The sequence below is a fragment of the Chroicocephalus ridibundus genome, chromosome 1 (assembly GCF_963924245.1).
Source record: "Chroicocephalus ridibundus chromosome 1, bChrRid1.1, whole genome shotgun sequence".
NCBI lineage: Eukaryota > Metazoa > Chordata > Aves > Charadriiformes > Laridae > Chroicocephalus > Chroicocephalus ridibundus.
The window spans coordinates 153,188,521-153,212,590 of NC_086284.1; the positions used below are offsets into that span (position 1 = coordinate 153,188,521).

At 48.5% G+C, this 24,070-nt stretch overlaps 2 protein-coding genes across 3 annotated transcripts in view; one reads left to right on the forward strand and one right to left on the reverse strand.

Annotated features, from left to right (window-relative positions):
- WNT5B (Wnt family member 5B) overlaps positions 1–24,070 on the reverse strand; it is a 74,379-nt gene that overhangs the window by 17,094 nt on the left and 33,215 nt on the right. The gene's annotated exons all lie outside the window — the stretch shown is intronic.
- Positions 20,354–24,055, forward strand: FBXL14 (F-box and leucine rich repeat protein 14). The gene has a single exon (XM_063318560.1). It carries the CDS (start codon positions 20,536–20,538, stop codon positions 21,736–21,738), a length of 1,203 nt encoding a protein of 400 aa, XP_063174630.1. The 5' UTR covers positions 20,354–20,535; the 3' UTR covers positions 21,739–24,055.

The window sequence follows — 24,070 nt, forward strand, 5'->3', positions numbered from 1 at the left end:
CGTCACACTGTCTCCACCTCTCCGCCACGGACAAATGCCCCCCGCTTCTCTCCCACACAGCCTCCTCGCCAGGCCTGGCGTCCCCCCGACCCTGCCCCTGGGGCGGCAGCTCCCCGAAGGCAAGGCTGAACGTGCGGGTCCCCTCCAGCAACTCCCAAGCCGTGGCCACGGTGTACGTGGTCCAAGATCCGCAAGTACCCGGCCTTTCACTCTGCCTCACGAGCGGTGCCCGAGACATGAATCACCAGCCTCGGCAGCTCAGACCACTGAAGTATATTTTTTATTGAATTCCTCGCACCCGCCACGGTGGACTTGCTGTGTTTGTTTGCAGCACGCTTCGCTTCCTCTCCCATCCAGATGTGCTGTACCTGCAGCTGGTGGCCCATCTCACCTGGCAGGCAGATGTGGGGCTGCGAGTGCCAGAATTAGCCTCAGGACAAAAAAGCCTTGTGTGACCTCGTCGGGAGGGGAGTTTTACTGCTCGGGCACAGCAGGATCCACATCTGAAGAAAACAGGGTGACTTTATTCGCATCTTCTATATCCTCCCTTTCCCTCCTCCCACAGCTCCAAGCGTGACGGAGGGATGGCGAGCTGTATGTGTGTGTAGCCACGCATACGTGTTTTGGGTCTGTTTCTATAGGGAATAGACAGAATGGAAAGTTTATCTCCCGGAGTCTGGGGAGGAAGGAAGTTGTGTATGGATGAATGACTTTTCCATGACAAACAATGAGTCTGCACAGACATGGTGTGATGTCACCTAAAGAATTTCCAAGCCAGCCTCAGATACAGAAAACCTTCTCGCTGGCAGAGAAGAGAGCGTCCCACCTTTCCATCTCACCACAGCCAGAAGGAAGAACTAGGGCAGGGAAAAAAAAACCAACAACCAAGCCTTGCTGTCTCACACAAGGCATGCACCATGTAAATAGATGACATGATGGGAGAGGTGTATCTCCAAGCTTCGCCCTCACCAAGTCTCCTCACGGACTCTGAGAGAGGAGTAAACCGTGGTGAGCTGCCCCGGTGCCTCTCCCAGCCAGGAATGTGAGGCGGCACCAGCCGATGAAGCACTTCCACAAATAGGGGTGATGTCAATGTCCGTGTTCGTATGAGTTTCTCCGGGCGCATGTGCAGAGCCGCAGCACTCCACGGGGCAACAAGGATGAACCACCACGTGGCCCTGGACCGGTGGTCCACCTCCGGCACTGTGGCATCATGGAAATGAAAACCTTTCCAGCTGGTAAAGCCTGGGAGATGCTCACAGGAAATTTTGTCCAGAAACACATGGCATTAATTACACGTTTTAAGTACTAATATTCAAAGGCAGCTGATGGTTAAAAACAGCAAAATGTTGAGAATACTGCTAGTGGCAATTCAAGCTCCAAAAAGCACCAGCAAAGCAATGATCTTATTTTGAAACACGAGACACAAAAATTGCCATATGGGATAAGATCGCTTATCCAGCCAACCTAATATCCTGTCAAAGGCGGCAAATAAAGGACATGCTTCAGTGTGAGATGCCTGAAATTCTGAACTCTACCTAAATTCTGCTGCTGGTGAGAGCGACTGCCATTGAGTCAAGATGTGAATTATGGAAGCGACTCCTTTTTAATGTGCTGGAAATAATTTCATCACTGGCTGCGTTTATGACTTTAGATAAAGTGGTAATAGCAGGTGGGGCGTTGTTGGAGGGATTTAGCCTCAGCCAGCAGCTTCCAGACTGAAAGCTGTAAAGCACTTGGCCAGTGGTCCAAAGAATACTGTCTAAGCCCTCTTCCTTGTGCCTGTTTCTACTTGCCACCAAAATCTTGAAAGCGAGCTTTGGATTTTATAAATACAAAACTTGGGTTTTAAGCCCAAACAGCTTTGTCAAGGTTGTCTGCCAAAGCAGGGCTGGGTGGCAGAAAGTCAGTGAAATTTTGTGAGGACGAGAGGTGGGGTGAAGCAGGGCTGCTGCAGGGCTGGGATGAATGGAGCCAGCGAGGTGTCAGGTAAGAGACGGGGGTAAGGAGCTGCTGGCAGGTAATCCTGAATGACTGACTGAGATGCTGGGAGAGTCATCAGGATTTGGGTGTCTCAGGGGAAGGAGGCTAGGAGCGAGCAGGACTTTGGGATGGCTCTATACAAGTGACATGAAAGAGTCACTACACTAACAGGTATAAGGGAGGCCCTGAAGAAAGCTGGTCTCACCCCCTCTTCTGTCCCCTGGCTAACCCCTCTCTCAAATCCAGGAGAGCCCAACCTCACCCCAGGCAGACCACCCCTCCTGGTCATCACCCCTGTCCATTCCCACTGTCCAAGAGACTCCCGCTTTCATCCCAAACCATCCCTTCCCCGCAGCAGCCCACTCAGACCAACTCATACTGCTCCTGCTACAGAAAGGGCCAATAGACAGAACTCTGAAACTGAGGGTTCCTCCTGCTTCTGCTGGAAAAGGCCCTATCCCACCCCTTCGAGTGGGCCTGGGTGACTCAAATGGCAGCAGCGAACCCATGCTGCGCCCTGAGCACTGATGCTTTCACCCAGACCACTGAGGATCACCTGGGCCATAAAGGGAGCTGTCACCTGAACACAGGACGTGAATCTCAGCCTTCGGATTAAAGGTCTCGTGCTCCCATCTTAGGTCTAGCTGCTCTCTGCTTAGAGGCAAAAGCAGCGGCAGCAAGCCCACGTCTTCATAAAGCCTTGGCATTCTGCTGCATTCAACAGTCTGCTGCCCTAGGCAACTGTCTGCCGTGTTGCCTGGCTGCCTAAAATTAGTACCTGTGTTTGCCTTTGTTCGATTTTCAGAGGTGACAACTGTGCATGAAGCACAAATTTACACATCGAGTTTCCAAAGTCACGGCAGAGCAGCTGGAGGGTTATCACCGCTTTCCCAATACCGTCTCCGCCGCCTTTGCTGGAGGAAAGCTGCAAGACTCCCAGAAAGAAGTGGAGGTCATGTCCATGAGATCATTTGCAAAGATTTGGCAGACTGTGAAAAAAGTTGAACCCTGTCTGGATGACAGCCCCGATAAATTAGAGAAGGAGTTTACTCACGCAAATTCCTTGTCCTACCCTTATTGTATTCCGAAAATTTGGGATGTCCCCAAGTGTGACACAGATCTTTATGATGTGCTATAAGGAGTGCTGAAAGAATATGTAAGTCTCTTTCCACATAACTTCAATGATCCTCTTTTCTGCATCTTGTCCAGTTTCTCCCGGACCGGGGAGAACTGGGAGACATTCTTGGTCAAGAGCCTCTTTCAAGTTCCTGTTTATTCTTGCGACTCGACTGTGGTTCAATGCCTGTTTTTCATGCCTCACAATGTCCAGTGCATCCAGAAACATTTACTGCTCTCTCTGACATAAGACGCTTACTCAAGATGGGAAAAATATTCACTGAAGTAGAGTCTCCTCTACTTAAGGAGCCAGTAGAGACACGTTACCCGGGAAGGAGGATTTGCATGTGCTGCTCAAAAGGGAATCCCTGCCCTCTGGTTCTGTGCCGTGGACCTGCCAGTTGATGGCACCAAGAGATGTAGTGTAACATCCTGCTTTACGTCTGCTTCTGGCAGCCCGGCTTGGTTTTAATGACAGTTCTTACTAAGACTTTAGGAATCTCATTAAAGTCGCATACCTGCCCATTCAGCTGAACCAGTTTTAGAGGGAGTGTAGATCTAAAAAAAAAATAATAATAAAATCCCTTGAAGCTAAATGCAGCCCTCACACAGAAACCTAAATCATCCTTTATCCCACCGCCCTTCACTCATTTGGTGCTGTGCTGCTCCACTGCCGACAACCTGTCCCTCTCAGCACCATACCTCCACGTTGCTGTACTGGTGTCAACCTTCCCAGATCTAAATGTGTTGTTTTATTGGTATTGTGATTATTACTTAAACAGCAACTGGAGTGACCCTCATAGGTCCAGATCCAGCTGGGGCGTTACAGAAGGTGTAATAAAACCTTCTCAAAGTATCCCAGCACATCAGCCCTCCATGTCCACCTCTTTTGTCTCGACATTGCCTTACCTCGTTGAATCGTTACACACTGTCTGTCTCCGCTGGAAGGGCAGATTATTCCTGCCTATGTCCTGCTTGTTTCTTTTGGTACTTATACACTGAGTTTTATCTCCTGATGTGCTCATGTGCTACCTTTTTCTGCATCTCATCACCTGTCACCCCTGCTGACAGATCCAGATTTCCTTTCACCACTACCTTGCTCTTTCATTTTTCCATGACTCCCCTGGCCAATGACATCCAGTCTCACTGTCACCAGGGCATGTAGTGCAGCAAATGCCAAGATATACCTGCCAGTCTCAGCAGACCCAGTGACAGTTGTCCCTGAAGTGCCTCACCAAGGAGAGCAAGAATGGAGGAAGGTTGCAAGTATTAGACAACAGAAGAGGCCAGCTACTAAATATTTTCACCGTTTAAAAACAGAATAGGCAAAACCGATAGTGATTCTATGAATAAAACAGCTTCTCATCAGCACAAGACACAGAATATATGTAAATCCTTATGAACGTTGTAATTTATGCCACAATATTTCACATGACAGGCAACGAGCTCACCTGGAGCAAGACCATCTCACCCATTACAAGAAAAAAGAAGCAAACTCCAAGGATAAACCTGGACACGACCCTCCTCCCTCTCAAGGTGATTCAGTGGTAGTTGTACTCGTACAGCAGATTAAATCCCAGTGTTGAGCCAACCCGGTCCACTGAGACCAGATGTCCCAAAGAAAAGTGCAAGAGACTCAGCAGCAACCTGTGGAGCACCTGCAGAAGCTGCGTGTGCTGAAACAAAATGGCTTTCAATTTTTCGAAATTGAGAAGGAAGAAACACAGAACCATCCCTGCAGGTATATGGCTGCCTGGAAACCTTCCATATTTATGATATCCCCAGGGACAGATACAAGCCATCTGGTTCCTTTTTCCACAGGAACTCTATTTGCATATTGGAGACCTCAGTCGAGAGCCAGAAACCTGAATCAGGAGATGTCTGGCCAAAATTTTGCGCTTCTTGTTCCCACGACTACTAGAATACCAGGGTTTCTGGGGCTGCAGCAAATCATCCTTAATCACATACTGAAACCTTAACATCCTTTATTTACGTGGGCAAGCCCTGTAAGAAATTAGACCAGCTTCACTATGCGTAGTCATAAACTAAAAAAATCACTGAATTCATATATTTGAAAAAAGTACCAAGCATTATCCTCTGATGACCGTTCAGTGGTTTATTTAACATGCCCACGGTGGCACAGCTTACTTGCCAAACAGGCACCCCATCTCCTTAATTTGCACTAACAATTTCTTCTTCAGAAGAAGAACAATTCAGAAGGGGAACAATTCAGAAATTGTTCCCCAGACCCCCTCAAAGGAGCCACCAGAAGTCAGGTTGAAACATGAGCCCAGGCAGGGCTAGGAAGCCCACACTGCTGCTCCCGAACACCGCAGGTTTCCAGGAATGAAAGGCTCCAACCCTTAAGGCCATCTAGCCAACACCTTCCCCAAGAGTTAAGCTTACATAGAGGATTAACCATCCTAGAAGGGAAAAAGAGATGAGGAAAGCGAAAAGAAGAAAGTACATCCCTCCTTTATTTGTTTTACAGGGGCCAGCCCCGGGAGCTGGTTTGTTACCTGCCGTAGCTGACCGCGGCACAGACCCCTCCGGCAGTGACAGGAGGGCAGCCCTCGTCGTGCTGATGCTGGCGGCGGGATTTGCGTGAGAACTCTGGACTCAGATTATGGTGGTTTCGAGCACATACGTCAGCCCTCCTTGACGATTAGGAAGGCTAGCAGGACAAAGTTCTCTGACAGTGTGAGCAAGGAGACAGCGAAAGGCGATCCACGTCAAAGCGACTTCTCTGCAGAGACCTCAGAACAGGCCAGGGGATGGGAACAGCTGGATGACTTTAAGCGTTTACTTCCTTATTCTGATCTTGCAAGGCACAGAGCACCCTTCATCCTCCCAAAAGGGGTGTCCAGCTCCCTCAGTCCCACTGGAGTCATCCCAAACCAAGAAGATTTATGTCTCTGCATCTCACAGAGGCCTGGACCTCATTTTTGCTCTGAGTATATATTCCTTTTAGTTTGTTCCGTACTCTGTAATAATTACATTAACTGGCAAAGACAGTGAAATACCTAAAATACAGTTAAGCTGCTGCTGCAGTGGTTCTTAGCTCTCCAGGAGTGAATGACCAGGGGGAACACGGAGATGCACGGTTACTGCTCTGTCTTGGACACCCAACACCTCAGCGTAGGTCGCGGGGACCAGTGTCAGACTGACTTGGATCAATAGTCTCGTGTCAGTTAAATCATTGCCCAGCAAAGCTCGATACAGGCATTTCCAAAGGAAATAGAAAGCCACAGAATAAATTCAAACTGAACTTAATTTCTCTCCTTCCTGGGAGAGTCTTCAAAGGTGTTCTTATAAAGTCCAGTCTAATGAAAAGCATATTAATGATCAGCTCTTCCTCCGCTCTAGAATTGCAAAGGAAGCACATACACAGCATACATTAGACCCCACAACGCCTAACAGCCGCTGTTCTTCCCTTACCTTACAGAAAGGGAAAGAGAAGTGCAGGAAGGGCTGAGTAACAGGCCCAAAACATTAAATCGGTGGTGCAGATTTACCTCACTTCAGCAAAGCATTAAACCAGGTGCTTGAAAGTAAGCATACACCTACTCATTTGTGCTGAATCAGGATCAAAATTAAAATCTGCTTGCTTTTTCCGTTCTTTCGACCACCAAATACATCTGCCATCAATTAAATATTGTTCCTGCTCAAATACAGTGCCTTCAAAGTGCAAGCAATAAACAAAACATTTTGGGAATAATGCCCCAGTGGATCAACTGTATCATCTACGCAGTTAGCACAAATAGTTTCCAAACCAAAGAAATAAATATTAAAACATATATATATAAAAGGCTGAAACACTATAAAAAAAGCCCAATCTGTATCAGAAAACTACACTGATTTAACCAATTTCAGAACTTATCTATCTTCTTCTATACTGTCACACTTCAGTGTAGGAATTTCCTGTTAATTCTGGATGCAACAGATTTAAGCTAAACCGGTTCAAAACCATCTTGAGAATAGACTGCATATGCACTTGTACCAAAAAAGCGATCATTTTATATCTCACCTTTATTCTAACACCAATCACATATGTGCGATTCTAACTGCAGAAATTAGAGCACCCTATTTAAGATCTTGTTTGTAAAATGCTATTATAACATTATTACCTGCTTAAATAAAGAGTTTCCAGATACAAATTTTCTGCAAAATGTGCATTCATGCAAACCTAATCTGGAAGAGTTATATCAGTATATCAGGGCTGTGTAGGTTAGTTACCCTTTAAACCAAAAGCAAAGCCTTCAAAATTAAGATCTGTACTGATTTAATGAGACTGTTCAGTTAAATCACTGCTTTTTTTTTTTTTTTTTCTTTTTAAGTAGATAAGGTCTAATACTAGGAACAAGGAGTGGTGCCTCTTCTCATTGACACATCATACGATCCCATATATAAACTCAGTGAGCAGCATCTTGAAAGCCGTGGTTCATTTGGGGTCCCTACTCTGTCTGGCATCTCACCGTGCAAAAATCTGCGACTCTTTCTCTAATTTCCAGTCTAAATTTATTCATGGTCAGCTCACACCTATTTGTTCATCCGTCAGCTTGTCCCTTAAAGTTCAGGATGCCAAAACTGAGGCCGGAGCCTGACAATATGGTTCTGCTGGCAGCATCATCAGGATAATAAAGACCTCTCTCTCCCACCCCGGGGGTTTATCCCAGCCCTGTGCTGCAGGACACTGCTGTTCAAGGTGCAGCCCCTTGATGATATAAGCAGTTATAAAGACAATATAAGGAGTTAAAAAGATTCAACACAACTTACAAAAAGAAAAGACCGGGTTTTACTTATTTAACAGCCTGGGCTGGTTCACGTGTGAATCAGAAGCGCGGTGGAGCAGGGCAGGAACATTTGGCTGGAGAAGGCTGAGCCACGGCAGTACCATCTTCACCTGAGTTAACTTCACGTGGACCTGCACCGGCACTTCAAGAAAAGTTATGTTCCTGGGAGGTTTTTTGATTGTGGCTCCATTCCCTGACCCATTTCACAGCTCACTGCCACAGGCTGAGGGCACAACTGCACAGAAGGTGAACATCAGCTTCTTGGACAGGAGCTACTGAAACCCATATTGCTGCCGAAGCCCCTGCGCTACCGGGGCAAGGCCTGAAGTGCAAGACCATGGTAGTATTAAAAAAAAAAATGAAAAGAATTTAAATCTAAGTCTTAAAAAATTAGTAACAAAGCATTAATTTGAAAGATGCCTCTGTGAGAATTACCTGCTTTGGAACAGATCAGGTTTCCAGTGTAGCAACTAGTATTCGCTGCTTTGTAAATTCTTCCCTGCAAAAAGAACTGGAAAAGTAACTAAAATTGCTAGCACACTTTACTCAAATTTATTCCTTTTCAATGACTTTGAATTTGACTCAGTTTTCAAAGCATTTTATCTAGATATTTTAACTGCCAAAGCCACCCAAAAGCTTTCCAAAAAAAGCTACGCTTTTTTCCTGCTTCTCTCAACATGAACTGTAAGGTGACATTTTTGCTGGTGGTACGGACACTAGAACAGCATCCATCTTCTCCTCCTACAGCTCTGCCGGCCCAGCAGGGCTAATGAAAGTCAAAACTTGCTTTACATCAACACAGCCAGTGCAAGTTGTCACCAGACCAGCTTTCCAGCCATCGTGAGGGATTCTGAGCACATCCTGCACTTCCCCGGTGGGGACTCTATCCTCCAAAGAGCTCAGCCCACACCTAGGCTTCAAACCAAGGAATCGGATTTCAGAGGTGCGTGTGGAAAACTGAGCTCTCCCTTTCCTGCTTTTGACATGAAAAATCTTGTAACCACCAGACGCAAAGCTCCAAGGGGTTAAATTATCTGGAAAATGTAGGTGCTTATCTAACACCTCATCTACTCGGAAAGTGCCGTTCAATGATGGACACCAGAGAATTTGGCCCTAAAATGTTCTGAGAGTCCAGTCAGTAGTACTCACAGTTTGCAGCTCTTCAAATACTGAATTAAATAAAAATCACTGTTCCTGCAGCAGGTGCAGCTGGGCTGGAGAAGTGTACCCGATTCAGATCGTTATGATCCTGCAGACTTCAGAAAGGCACCTGGATATTTCGGCTTCAAGCGCCAACCAGTTTTTCAATCCAGTTTGCTATCAAGCGCTGAGGGAGGGCAGGATTGCTTCTTTTGACGCCATGTGAGTTGATGTCATCTTTGAAAGATCATACACCTACAGCGTCAGATGGCGTGAGATTGTCACCAGGTCTCAGAAAGAAACAAGTAACTACTGGATGATTCCTCATTCCTGGTGAAAATTCATGTATGGATAAAGGGGGCCTACAGGAAAGTCGGGGAGGGACTCTTTATCAGGGGGTGTAATGATAGGATGAGGGGTAACAGTTTCAAACTGAAGGAGGGGAGATTTAGATTGGATATTAGGGAGAAATTCTTTACTGTGAGGGTGGTGAGGCACTGGAACAGGTTGCCCAGGGAAGCTGTGGATGCCCCATCCCTGGAAGTGTTCAAGGCCAGGCTGGATGGGGCTTTGAGCAGCCTGGTCTAGTGGGACATGTCCCTGCCCAGGGCAGGGGGGTTGGAACTAGATGATCTTTAAGGTCCCTTCCAACCTGAACCATTCTACGATTCTATGATCCTACGATTATGTGCCAATTTATCAGAAGGAAGGGGGTCTTCCCTGTTAAGGGTCTTCAGAAGTAGCCAGAGCTTGGAAGATGGAAGCTACAATCCTCTCCTGTGGCCAAACTCTACCCTGAGCACAGGGTGGACATCAGGTCAGGTCCCCTGCAGGGACAGGCTGCCTCCCCTCCCCAGTCACACAGGCTGCATCACACCTTTATGCTAATGGTACTCCCTGGCCATATAACGCGGGGCACTTAAATTGCACAGCCCTGGCATTTCCAGTGAGGAGCACGTACAAAGCCGACGATTTGGCACAAACAGTCCTCACCGCGGTGACTTCGTCTGGAGCTCTGCGGTTCTAGGCGAGGTGGGGATCTGACCCCGTGTCCGGTGACTACAGCAAGAGGTCGGGTCGGGACCTCGTCTTCCCATTTGCTTAGCCATCTCATTTTGGCTGTTAACCAGCTGCACCTCTGAAATCAGTTTCTTCATCTGCCAAGGGGAGGTAAATTTATTTCGGGACCGGTATTGTGATCTTGCCTGTGGATGCTGTGATATGTTACGGGCTCTAATGCATTTAAAGATCCCTCAGTGAAACCATGTAAATGCAGTTATTATTAAGTCCATATTCATAGTAATACCTCAGGCAGAACTTAACCAAACACACGAGAACAGTCTGCAGGAGACAGATTTTTTCAAAGAAAGAAATGTGTTTATTCTTCCCTTGAAGCTAAAGGGAAAACATGTACCCAGGGGGAGAAATCCAGTGGGTTAAGTTCTTCCAAATGCCACTCAAATAGAGAAAATTAAAATGATCTATTTTATGCTATCATTCAAAGGGACATTTACAGGACCGGAGATTTTTTTCCCCATTATCTTGAACATATTTATTCTCTCTGGCAATATGTTATTGAATACGTTGACTAGACAGGACTAGGGAATTTCTGTATGTGGAACAGCTGTAACATCTGGAATGCAATCTTGGCTTTTTTTTTGACAAATACAATGTTCTTGCAGTGAAAAATGTGTTTGCCCTGCAAAAAAAAATAGTGTATTTGTAGAGAAGGTAAGGATTGCTCATCTTGCAGGTGAGGGAAGCATGCTGCGCCGCACAGAAGGGTTAAGCTTGTACGCGTGTTTGCAGGTGCGGACCACAGAAAGCTGGCGTATGAGGAGATACGCACCCATCCCTGCAGTGGGCAGGGTGTAGGAGGAGAGAAGGAATTGCCTGAATATTGCAGGGAAAGCAAGAAATCCTATTAAGGATTTATGCTGTTCCAGCAAAATAACTTCCTCACTCGAAGCAGAAGCCAGCTTTTTTCATTGTCTTTACTTCACTCGTGCTGACAGCATGCAGTTCTTCGGTCAAGCCCAGTGCCGGTTTTGAACCGAGAGATTCATCACCAAGAAACGTGGTACCAAGCCTCCTACCTCCTACTCCCGCTCTCGGTCGCAATTGCAGTTGCCTTTGAAATGTATTTCCAACGTATTTTGGGTGGACAGCCTCGATATTGCTAAACACTCCTGGAGTGAAAGCAGTTATTTATTACATGAATGCGTTTCAAAAAATAGTGACGTGCACATTCAAAACTAACTATGTTCTAGGGAAGGCATGTATGGGAGATGTCTGAGAAGACATTTGTGTGTAATAATTATAATATGTTTTCATTTACACAGTGTCTCCTCCACGCACAAGGGAATATAACGAAATGTAACTAAAACCGCATATCCTTACAAATAAAGGGAGAGAGAATGTTTCATACAAAGGTTAAACAAAAAAATCTGTCTAATGTCACTTTGGGGATTAGAGGAACCGGAGTAAAACAAACATCCAGAACAAACTTTGAGGGGTTGCTTCAGGAAAAGCACGTGTGCGAGTGTGTGCCATCACATCTGCATATTCAATACGTCTTGCTGGGACAGCTCGGGGAAAATAGGAAGCTGGAAATTTTCAGTGTGGGAATTAGATGGAAGAATGTGAACCATTCTAAACAAAACACAGCGAAGTTGCCAGCTGACTTGCTAAAATGCCAGTGCTCTCTAGGATCCCTTGAAACGGAGCTGAGGACTGGCCTTGCCGTGCAGGCAGCGGGTAGGGAGCCAGGAGATCTGGGCCGTATTCCTGGCCCTGCAACAAACCCAGCATGTGACGCTGGAAAGTCATTCAGTCCTAAGTTTCCAAAAACTGATTTCACGCCGATACTTCTGGGCACCTAGCGTGAGACAGCGTGAGCCCAAACAAAGGCTTTCAAACAAAGTCAAGCCGCAGGTACTCACTTCCCGTCCACCCAGAAGGAACGTTTGGGGGCTCAGTTTCATCACGGGTGCAACGGGGCTAAAACCTGCGAAGCAACCCAAAATGCTACAAAGCTGCAGGCATTACACGATTCCATAGAGCTCTCATTTTGCCAAAGGAGAGGGCTACGGCTATGCAAAGGAGTATTATTAAGTTACCTGTTGTTTCCCACGTCCTGGCAACCATTGCCATTCTATAAATATTTTCACAGGTTTCAATACATCTGAAGATTTTTGTGTATGTTTCCTGCTTCAGGGCATCAAGGAATAATCTTCTTACGAAAGGATTCACTGTTCCAAAAGGAACATAAAGAATACAGACTGGGATTGCTGGCAAAAAGTCTGGAACAACACTACCAACAAGACTAGGAAAATACTAAATCTCAGGGGTGAAATAGTGGAAAGAAAGCGGCTTTTCCACATAATTTAGTCAGCATGTATGCTGGGGGGAAAAAAAAAGGAGTAAAAGCAGTATTTCTAGCTTACGTTTTCCTAGGCACGCACATTTTTTAAAAAAAAATTGGAAACCATCTGGATTAAAGAAAGTTGTGTTCTCCTTGTACATGACAGGGTCTGGTCACATAGACGATTAACTTACATTATACTGTAGGCAAATGATTATTGTGGTTTTTTTCTGAATGGTGCAGAAACAAGTTGAAAGACCCAGTGTAAAACACAGATCTTGTTTTACCCATTTATATTTCCACCTCCAACACAGTGAACTCTATACTTTCTTCCCACCCTGTTGGCATCTGCCCTTAATTTTACCCCGGCATTTTCAGAAAGGATTTTGAAGATTTTTGTCGTGCACAGGTAGATAACACGCATTGGTGAATTTAGCAGCTTGAATGAGGTTTCTGAAAGGTACCTCCTTTTGCGACCGCCTCTCTGTGCATCCACAGGAGTTGCAGCAGAAAACTTTCAGAAAATCAGGGGAATTTGGCACCGACAGTTTCTGCGATGTTACTTTTAGGAACAAGATGTTAAAGTAACCTTCCTTTGGCCAGAACTAATGCAAATCCTCCATTAAGTATGAAATTGTATTTTGTATCTTTATCCTGCCTTCCATATAAAACTGTATTTTCTAAGTCTCACCGGCAGTTTGTGCCAGGCTCTAACTGTGACTCTGATTTTCACAGCATGTTTCCAAAACAGTACTGCCTTATTTTCCAGTTTTGCTCTAAGAACTTACTTTGGAGCTGATGCTCGCAGGGCAGGTGACATAACTTTGTCCAGTTCTAGTGAACTGCCAATTTTAGAACGCTATTTACTACCTGAAAATGTGCTGGTGGCCACGGTCCAGAGAGGGAGGAGTTAATAGTTAAAAGTAACGCTGCAGTAATCCGTGGGTATAAAAATCCAGTGTTTTAAGAACCACACAGCTACATCCGTACCCTCCCAGGCCGAGGGGGCCTTAACTTCTTGCGAAGTTACCTCTAACTCTTGCTATTGTAAGAGTATATGAATTACCTGACCCTGGACCTCGCTCCTGGGGCCCCACGCAAGGCTTGACTGGAGAGGGACAAGCCCAGATACTGATGCCTTTTCTTTCTTGGAGCTTCTGACAGAGAGGACAAGAAGAAGCTTCCCTGATAACCAAATAACCCTTACTCGCAAGCTGGCCAGTATTGCTACATCTGCCCTGGCTACATGGAAACCTTTGTCAGAGAGGAGGCTGCACCCACCCTTCTCCAACCTCAGCCAAAGGCCACATCTCCTCCATCCCAGGCTGAACGTGCTGGCTGGCAGTGGAGCTTCACACACACAGCGTCCGGCTGTCTCTGCTGGGTGTTGGGACTAAACAGCTGTTACAGAGGAAGATTTCACAAACCTGCTGCTGTAACAGGTACCCCACAGCACATCGGGCACACATGCTTCTGCTGTGACTGCAGGGGCTGCCCCTTTTAGATCCATTTGTAGAGGTCTCAGAGTTCAATCCCCAGGAATGGCTTATGAAAGCAATTACTACCTGAAAGGTCTCTTTGTTTGTGTGCCACTGTTTTTAATAATAATGACTACATCAGATATTTTCTGCCATCTCAATCTTTGTTGGTACTGCTAATAAAGAAATGACAAAGCTCAACACTTAAAATAGCACCCAATGCAATGAACTGCAAGCGCTGAGGTTTGAGACTTTACATCCTGCCCTCCCAGAAGCACTTTCCCTTTGATGATTTTAACCATTGAGTATGAAGGTTCGTATAAGCCACAAAGGGTGTGACGTGTATGGCGGAGTCAGAGGGGCCCAGGTCACTTGCTCTGACCACCAGACAGTCCTGTCCCACAAGAGCACACGAGACACACATAATAGGTACATGGCATCCAAGTACAGTTGCCTGAACCATAATATATTATTTGGGTTCTTCAAGCAATCCTTTCATTCATGCTTGATTCAATCTGTTTTAGCAGCAACAGTCACTGGCCAATTTAATGGCAAAACTGGAAATATAATCCAGACCTCCCACGCTTTATATCCTCTACCATTCCTCCTCGTATCAGCATAGTTATATTCTTGTCAGCTATTGACTGACAAGTAAAATCAAAACCTGAAGAAAATACCCAAATCCCAAAGGCTCAAATTTAGAGCTGAAGTTTGCACTGAGACATCAGCTCTGAATTTTGCCCCAACACCTAACCACATACTCACAGTATGCTGTATTTTGAATAAACAACCCCCAACACCAGGAAATACACGGCAGACCAGAATTGCTTTGTGCAGGAAGAACCATGTAATCCTAAAACATAATCTCATGTAGCACCTATTAGAGACACGATACTTGCAAAGCACAGAGAAAACACCAGTTTTTTATCCTTAAGGAAAGCTTCATAGTGACCTAAGCTCCACAACAAAGCTCTGTGTGCAAGAGGATCCTAAGTTATAATTTCCAAATAACCCACTGATTGGTTACATTTTCTTTATAATCTCTGGTCAAAAAAAAGAAAAGATCATGATCAGCATGACTTCCAAAGGGAATCCATTCACTTAACAGCCGTATCCTGATTTATATACGTGTGTATGCGCATACATAGATATGTATACATGCTTATGTATCTAAAATATGCACATTACACATCTGTTCTGCCTACACTTACATGCATAGGTCTTAATAGAGATCTTTGTCATGTAATTACTGGTTGCATTCACAGAAGAGTTCTAGGGCATCATTTCTGCTTTACATTCAAGAAAGGAAAGGAACCTCTAAAACAGGCCATCGCAGCTTCTCTGACACCTTCTAAGAGCAGAACCGGTCTACAGCAGTAGCCAAGGGTCGGCTCCACTCAGTGTGAAATGCTGATGAGCACCATGTTCTCCCCTCGCCAAGCTGGCACCCTTGTTTTGCTGAGCCATGTCAGGAGATGGTGCTTTTAGGTGTCAGCAGTGCAAAAGGACCATTTTGGTCTCATCCATACCCAAAAAACATTCCCCAAATTTACTTTTAAGAAGTTACACTAAACCAATTTTAAAGCCAGTTTAAGACCGTAGGTTGTATCAGGCTTACTAGATTTAATGGACACGCTTCAAATCTGATGAAGAAAGTCTGGAAGCCAATTTGTGAAGGACAACTGTAACCCCCTGGAGCAAGGGGGCTGGAGCAAGGCTGACATTAGGAGTTGAACCAGTCCCAAACCAGCATTAGCTGAACTACTCATTAAGCCAGCTGCATTTTTTGGAGAGGAGAAATTTCCTCACTGTAGCTTAGACTGCAGCGAAAAGCTTTAAACTGAGAAGTAGTGTAGTGGTGGGCTGGACAAAAGGACTTGAAAACTCAACATCAGCCAGTCACAGGAAATTAGCTAACGGATTGTAACAGGCTACACCCCAAATGGCACCAGCCTGCAGCCTCTGCAACAGATGTGGAAGGCTGAGGCCATCCATGCCTTGTTTTTTTCAGGGGTGGGAAGTAAAGCACCACTGTTTTAAGGGAAAGCCTAGATCTACAGAGCTGTCTGCGTGAACGAGGACCCCACTGAGATCCTACCTGCCTAACATCCCTTTGATCATCATAGCTGTACCCAGTGAAGCACAGGAATCCGCGACTGCCCTTCCCTGCAGTCTTCCCTGCTCCCTTGGATGAAGCTGCCTCTCGTCTCTCACGCACTGGGATGTGGGACAGCGCGGTGAGGTGGGGCAATGGGAAGGATCAGCGACTGCAAGAGAAGGCAAGCAGGAACACAGTCCCTCAAGGAGCCAGGTCAGGGAAAGGAGTACGGTTAGCTAGGCAAGGGGGGGAAATATATTACTTTAGGAATTAATTCAAGCTTAAATGGATCAAAAGAGAGAGAAAGGGTTAGCTGACCACGGGCTTTATTGTTCAAGCAGGTTTGTGTCATTGCTCTCCTGCAGTCCCAGTGGCCGCTGCCCATAGGCAAGAAAAAGCCGAAGGCCAAGAAGATTCCTCTGGGTAAATTCACAAGCTTTCCGTTCCACGGCTGAAGCCATGAAAACGCAGAAAGCACACGGAGTAGGGTGGCAGAAGAAAAGGAAGGTTAGGGAAGGGCTCTGTATTTGTTACCTCTTAAATGACTAAGTTGAGCTAAAAGTTACTGGGCAAATTGAGAAGCAAAAACACCACATAGAGACAGACTGAGATGGGAGCTGCAGAAAGACCTGGTGGACGTTATGCCCAACCATGCAATAAAAGATACAGGATAGACGATGGTGCAGCTTTATCAGCAGGAATCACTTCCAATCGCAGAAGCCACAAGTGAGTTATGTGGATCCTCCTGAACCCCTGCCAAGCAAAACTGTCCGGCCTCCGCTGAACACCGGTGTAATTGGGGAAGAAAAAAGAAAGAAACATTTATCTGGCAAGTGCTTTCAAAAAGAGAAAGCGACTGTTGGGAGGGCTGCTCGAGGGGCTGGAATGCTGGAGACTGTTCCAGGGGGACAGAGTGCATATGAGGCAGACAGGGATTTTTAATAAAATGCAGTTTATCGCAGGGTGATTACCACCTTCTATTTATACTGTATGAAATCATGAAAAACATGGCACATATTTCCTTACTCCTGGAAACACAAAATCAGCTGAACAACCATGTGATAAATTGGCCCTTTTCACGCACTTTTGCTTTGTCTTTCTAAACCTCTATTTCCAAACATGTGTCACTTAGACAAAGCAAGCAATAAAAAAACTACTAGAAAAATACTTTCTGTGCTCCTCCCCAAAAAACAACCCCATGGTAGGATTATGAGTCCAAATTCCAGGGCTGTTCCGTTTAACATGTAAATCTTAATTGTTCACAAGGAAGCACAGACACTTGAAGTGTGTAACATATGAGAAAGGGAACTTCAGAGTCTCCAGAAAATGCATCATCTATTTCTAACCTTTGCTGCTTACACACAACAGGCGTTAAAGACACAACATGCTGAAATGTAAAGAAGAAGGTATTTCAGGTGAGCTTTTATGCCTTAAAGAGCACGCCTTTCCCCGCTCCCCCTCAAATGTGGTCTGAACGTGAAAGGCTTAGAGAGAGGAAATACCACATTATTTCCACGGTAAGATTCTGCAGTCGAATTTGGGATAATACAGTAAAAGACTTCATTAGCACTTTTTCAGAATGACTTGTATAACTTGCCTGTACCTTTGCCAGTTATGAGTAATGCAACAATCACTAAGATCACACCAACACCACCTTTGTACCACATTGCTTTCACATGTTGCCTGATGTCTACCGGACTCAGCCTCCTCATAAGTGACCCCCCCCGTCCTCAGCCAAGCAACCCACGCCGAGGCAGGACCATGCTGCCCGTGAGACGCCGCACCTTTCACCCGCTCCTCACTTCACGCAAGAAGAATCTTTTCGGTTGCGATGTTCAATGACTGGTCTGAGGACAGAAGGAGATTTGCAGTGCGGCTGCTCAGCAACATCTCTCCCCCCTAATCGTTTTTGTATTAACCCGATGGTTAACAACCCCACCCCACCCCTCCGACAGTGCAAAACTAAATAAATAAAGCTACAAAAATAATTCGTACTGGGTAACTCCCCGGTCCAGCGTCTGCGTGGGGCCGCAGCTCCACAATCATTAAAACCAGGTTTGTACGTTTCTGGATCACCCAGGAGTACAAATTTGATCGGGATCAGGCCAAGGCACGTGATCACGCTTCAGCTGAATGAGCCAGAGCGCGCGACACGGAGCCAACGCCAATTTTACGCTGGCCGTACGCCAGCCGCAGGGGTGCAGACGATACCTGATCTGGCTGGAGTTGTGTACAGTGATACTTGATCCTGCATAAAGCCTGCTAGTAAAAAGTTAACCTGTCAAAAACTTCTTGAATTAACTTGAGCAGGCAGAGTGAATGAATACCAGGTCAGCGCTTCACATCGTGCGGGCACCCCATTTTTGAGCCAGTAATAGGAGTTAGTTACACTGCTGGGTCTTCTGCGCTGCCAAACCACAGCCTAATGCCGATAGCGATGCTTACACGCACAGGGATCTCATGGCAGGATCAGGGCCTAAGAGTCCTTCAACTCGCATTGCCTCCAACTTAAAGCAAAAAAAGGAATGAGCAGAATGAAATCCAAACGTTTAACCTCTAAGTAGTCAACAGAGTCTGCTGATGTGGAATCTGTAGGTGAAGATGGACCCATGGGCATTTCTGCAGCAGATAAATTTAGACAATGATTAAAATAGAGCCAATTCCTTCAGGTTAGTGAAAGTCTCGGTAGAGCAAACACATCAGTAATTAAGCTGATTTTAGCAGTATTTTAGTAATCCAAATAGTATTAAAAATGCGCCCTGTCGTACTGAACAAACGTGAACTTTATTTTTTTTTTCTTTATAGCCCTTTGGCACAGAAGGGCAGTCCTGGTCTTTTGAAACTGTTTTAAAAAGCCTTACCTGATCTCTGGTAGAACTTAACCCATTTTTAACACTGCAGCTATACTGCCCAGTGTTGAAACACGCACAGTTGCCATTACAGGCGGCTACGGACATCTAGGAAGCATGTATTTCAAACATTCTTTTTTGAAATTGCCGGAAATCACTGGAAATTGCTTGGTTTATGTGAGCATAAACAATTTTCAATTCAACAGTTTTCAGCGCTAGTTCAAGGAGACCGTGAGCTGAAAGCCATTTCCAGAAGTTTTTCCATTTCCCATCAGGCAGGCCCTAAAATGGCGCACCCAGAGGTCTAGCAACCTTGACAGTTACCCAGATCTCCGAGCTGTTTACCGCCATGCCCCTATCGCTCCTGCCGGGATGTCTAGGCAGGGGGTTCCCACGTTTTGGTCCTCAAGGCCATCACACAGCGCCGAGGCCACGCCGCAGACCCAACAGACGAGGGCAAGGCGCCGGCCCGCTTTCCCTCTGCCATATCAGCATGCGCCCCTGTCCTTCCTCAGTGGGTCACGCAGCCCGGGGCTCCCCAGGGAGCTCCAGGGCTTCTTTCCCAGCCGGCCCGGTGCCTGGCCCTCGGCGAACCCCGCCACTGAGGCGGGCGGCAGGCACCGGGGGCTGATGGGGGGGCCTGAAGCGAGGGGGCCGGCTGGACGGGGCTGCCATCCGCCCTTCGGTCCCCCTCCTCACGAGGGGGTAGACGGGGGACGGGACAAGTCACCCCAGAGAGACAACGCAGCGCCTGCCCTCACTGACGGGGCGGGAAGGGGAGGCGGCGACGGCCGCCGAGGGGGGGGCGGGCAGCGGGGCGCCACCGCGGCGCGGCAACGGTTAACGGCGGGGCGCAGCGAATGGGTCGCGCTGTTGCCAGGGCGACGGCTCGGAGTGTTCCGGATCGTACCATTGCGCAAGAGGCGCGGGGGGGGAAGAGGGCGGGGGGAACGCGAGTCGGCGTCGCCGCCGCGGCCGCCAGGCCCGGCCCAGCGCCGCCTCCTCCCTCCTCCTCTTCCCCCCCCCTCCCCTCCCCGCCTCGCCGCGCCTCCGCCTCCTCCCCCTCTCGCCCGGCCGGAGCGCGGCGCCGGGGCCCAGCAGCGAGCGGAGCGCGGCGGAGCGGAGCAGGCGGCCGGCGGCGGCCGAGGCCCGGAGCGGCGGAGTCGGTACCGGCGGCGGGGCGGGCCGGGCCGGGCCGGGCCGGCGCGACCCCCAGCCCTCGCTGCCTTCTCGCCACCGCGGGATGCGGGCGGCCCGGGGCCGCGGGCTGTGAGCGGCGGCAGCGCGGAGACAAAGGGAGGCGGCGGGGCTCGGCGGCCGGCACCAGGGGACGGAGCGCGGGGGCCGCCGCCGCCGTCGGGGCGCACCCGCCCGCCCGCCGGGAGGCGGCACGATGCGGCACGGGGCGGCGCGGCCGCAGCAGCGCGGCGGCAGCGGCGGCGCGGCCCGCCCGGCGCGGCGGTAGAGGAGGCGGCGGCGGCGGCCGCAGGGCGCGGGGCCGGGCCGGGCCGGGCCGGCGGTCGCGCAGCAGCGTCTCCCGCGGGCCGGGCCGCGCCGCCCGGGCCGGCGATGTGAGGGAGGCGGCGGCGGCGAGGAGGAGCGCGGCACGGCGCGGAGCGGAGCGGAAGGCGGGCGGGCCCCGAGCGGAAGCGGGCCGGGCCCGGCGGCGAGGAGGAGCGCGGCGCCGGCGGGGGCGGCCGGGGGCGGGCGTGCGATGGAAACGCACATCTCGTGCCTGTTCCCCGAGCTGCTGGCCATGATCTTCGGGTACCTGGAGGTGCGGGACAAGGGCCGGGCGGCGCAGGTGTGCACGGCCTGGCGGGACGCCGCCTACCACCGCTCGGTCTGGCGGGGCGTGGAGGCCAAGCTGCACCTGCGCCGCGCCAACCCCTCGCTCTTCCCCAGCCTGGCGGCGCGGGGCATCCGGCGGGTGCAGATCCTGTCGCTGCGGCGCAGCCTGAGCTACGTGATCCAGGGCATGGCGGACATCGAGAGCCTCAACCTCAGCGGCTGCTACAACCTCACCGACAACGGGCTGGGCCACGCCTTCGTGGCAGAGATCAGCTCCCTGCGCTCGCTCAACCTGAGCCTCTGCAAGCAGATCACGGACAGCAGCCTGGGCCGCATCGCCCAGTACCTCAAGGGCCTGGAGGTGCTGGAGCTGGGGGGCTGCAGCAACATCACCAACACCGGCCTCCTCCTCATCGCCTGGGGCCTGCAGCGCCTCAAGAGCCTCAACCTGCGCTCCTGCCGGCACCTCTCCGACGTGGGCATTGGGCACCTGGCGGGCATGACACGCAGCGCGGCCGAGGGCTGCCTGGGCCTGGAGCAGCTCACGCTGCAGGACTGCCAGAAGCTCAGCGACCTCTCGCTCAAGCACCTGGCCCGCGGGCTGGGCCGCCTCCGCCAGCTCAACCTCAGCTTCTGCGGGGGCATCTCGGACGCGGGGCTGCTGCACCTGTCGCACATGAGCAGCCTGCGCAGCCTCAACCTGCGCTCCTGCGACAACATCAGCGACACGGGCATCATGCATCTGGCCATGGGCAGCCTGCGGCTGTCCGGCCTCGACGTCTCCTTCTGCGACAAGGTGGGGGACCAGAGCCTAGCCTATATCGCACAGGGCCTGGACGGGCTGCGCTCCCTCTCCCTCTGCTCCTGCCACATTAGCGACGAGGGCATCAACCGCATGGTGCGGCAGATGCACGGGCTCCGCACCCTCAACATCGGCCAGTGCGTCCGCATCACTGACAAGGGCCTGGAGCTCATCGCCGAACACCTCAGCCAGCTCACAGGCATCGATCTCTACGGCTGCACCCGCATTACGAAGCGGGGCTTGGAGCGCATCACCCAGCTGCCCTGCCTCAAGGTGCTCAACCTGGGACTTTGGGAAATGACTGAGAGTGAGAAGGTCAGGTGAGAGGAGGGGGGCACCCCGAGACCTCCATCTCCTCTGGAGGGACTCACTGACTGACTGACTGCTGCAATGGAGGAGAGAAAGAGAGAGAGGGGCACGCACAGAGCCATGCTACCCACACACCCTGGCACCAGAGGGGGGAGCATAGAGAAAGAGAGTATATCCTCAACCTTTCTGTGCTGCCTACCTACCCTTGCTCTGGAGGAGGAGGAGGAGGAGGAAGGGGGGGTGGGAAGAGAGAGAGAAAAAGCACCTATCCTTTTTCCAGGTCATGCCTCCAGCTGGGGAGACAGAGCTCCCCCTTCCCCCACAGCATCCTTCCCTGCGGAAAAGGTAGAAGCCCACACTCTTATGCACTGGGGCTAGAGACACCCCTCTTTATCCCCACTCCCTGATTCCATCCCCTCATGCACTAAGGATGGATAAAGACAGACCCTTGTTCTGCCATGTATTCAGAATAGATTATTTTTGGTTTATATAAAGGAGAGTGGGAATGGAGATGGGAACAAACAATAACAACAGCAGAAAAGGCTTCCTAGTTACACTTATGTGCCCGGCCACCCAGTCATCCTGCGCTGGGCACAGACACAGCTTTTGGTAAAATGACCATTCCACCTCTGCGCTTGCCCCTCCCCTGTCAACTGGGAATTGTGACAGAAATACTGCTCCCTAGGTACATTGATTTTTTTTATTTTTTTTTTATCTGTTTTCAATCTCCAGTTCTATGTTATTCTCTGCTGTGGGTGGATACAACCTCCCACTATTCCAGTTTTCCACTGCACTGAGACTAGGGATAGCTACAGCCTCTCCTTTTGTCAGTATGTTTCCGTGTCACCCTGCACTACGGTTAATGGAAAAGCCTAGGCACTCCATTCTCTCTCCCCATCTCTCTACTGGAGATGAAGATACCATTTCCTCCTTCCCCTATCTCTGTGGGGACTGGGCACAGACCCCAGTCTCATAAGCCTTCCCTGCACTGGGGGGACACTGAGAGTTACCGAGACCCATCTTCCCTTTCATCATTCTCTCTTTTTCTCCCCTCCTTCTTGTCACCAGGGATAGACATATCCAGCTACATATCCATTCCTCTTTGGTTGGGGGTGAGCGGGTAGAAGGGGTGGCGAGCTCCCCTCTACCCAGGGGACTTGAGGAAGAATCTCCAGCTTCATTTCTGCTTCATTTGAGATACTGTGACCTGTTTTTATTTTGAAATGCATAAAAAAAATTACTGCTACAAAAACAGCCTCTTACTCTCCCATCTATCCCTTGCTTACATCCTGTAACTGATCCCAGTTTTCCTCACTCATTCTCCTCTTCACAGTATTCATTTTCTTACATGGTTTTATTTTTAAAGACATTTGAAGTTGCTGTTCTTGTGGATTTTTAAGTACATTTTTTTTCTGCTGAATATATTCTATATATATAAATATATATATGATGTCTGGCTACCTCGTTTTAATTTGTTACTTTTTTTTTTTTTCTCTCCTCAAAAGCCCTGGAATTCTTACAGGAAAGAGATTTTGAGACTGAAACATTTTTGTGCCTAGACTGGAATAACACCCCTTGGGTTTGTTCTTTTTCTCGATGTTCTCCCCCCCAACCTTTTTCTTTAACTTTTGTTTTGTTTTTTAAGATTACCCTATTGTGTCCCACCTTCACGTTCTGGTTGTGCCTCTCCCTCCCTCCCTCCTCGCTGGGGACTGGGGACCCGAACTGTGCTTCTGCATTTTTACTCTTCTAGCACAAATGTGTGACATGTGAGAATCCACGCTGAGGATTGAGCTACTGTTAACAGAAATGTGTAAAATGCAAGTTTTGTTTTTTTTTTTTAAAAATAATAATTATATATATAGATATATGCAAATGCTTTCCCCTCCCCTCCCAAATCACCTACAAAAGGTCACCATGCGAGGCTTCCTGTTTGTAGGTGGAGAGGAGCAGAGCTGGCCTGCAGGCCCCGAGGCTGCAATGTGAAGGGGAGGAGACTGAAGTTCATCTGTCTTATCTCTTTTCTGTCAATAAAATGGAGCTGGGTCTTTTAGATATTTTTTTTTAATTATTATTTTAAAGAGGAAGAGTAAGTTTGTTTTTTGTGGCTTTTTTTTTTTTTTTAAAGGAAGATATCTTGGCTTTTTTTTTTTGCTCATTGTTCAAAATCTCAAATCCTCCACAGTAACAGGCCAGACCACGGAGTTAACGCAAACCCAGAGACCCCCTATGGATTAATTGTACTGTTTGTGAATTTGTATAAAAAAAATAACAAAGATCCTCTTTAAAACATTTTATATTCTTACAGTAAAAGGTTAAACATATTTATATAATAAAAGAGGAAATA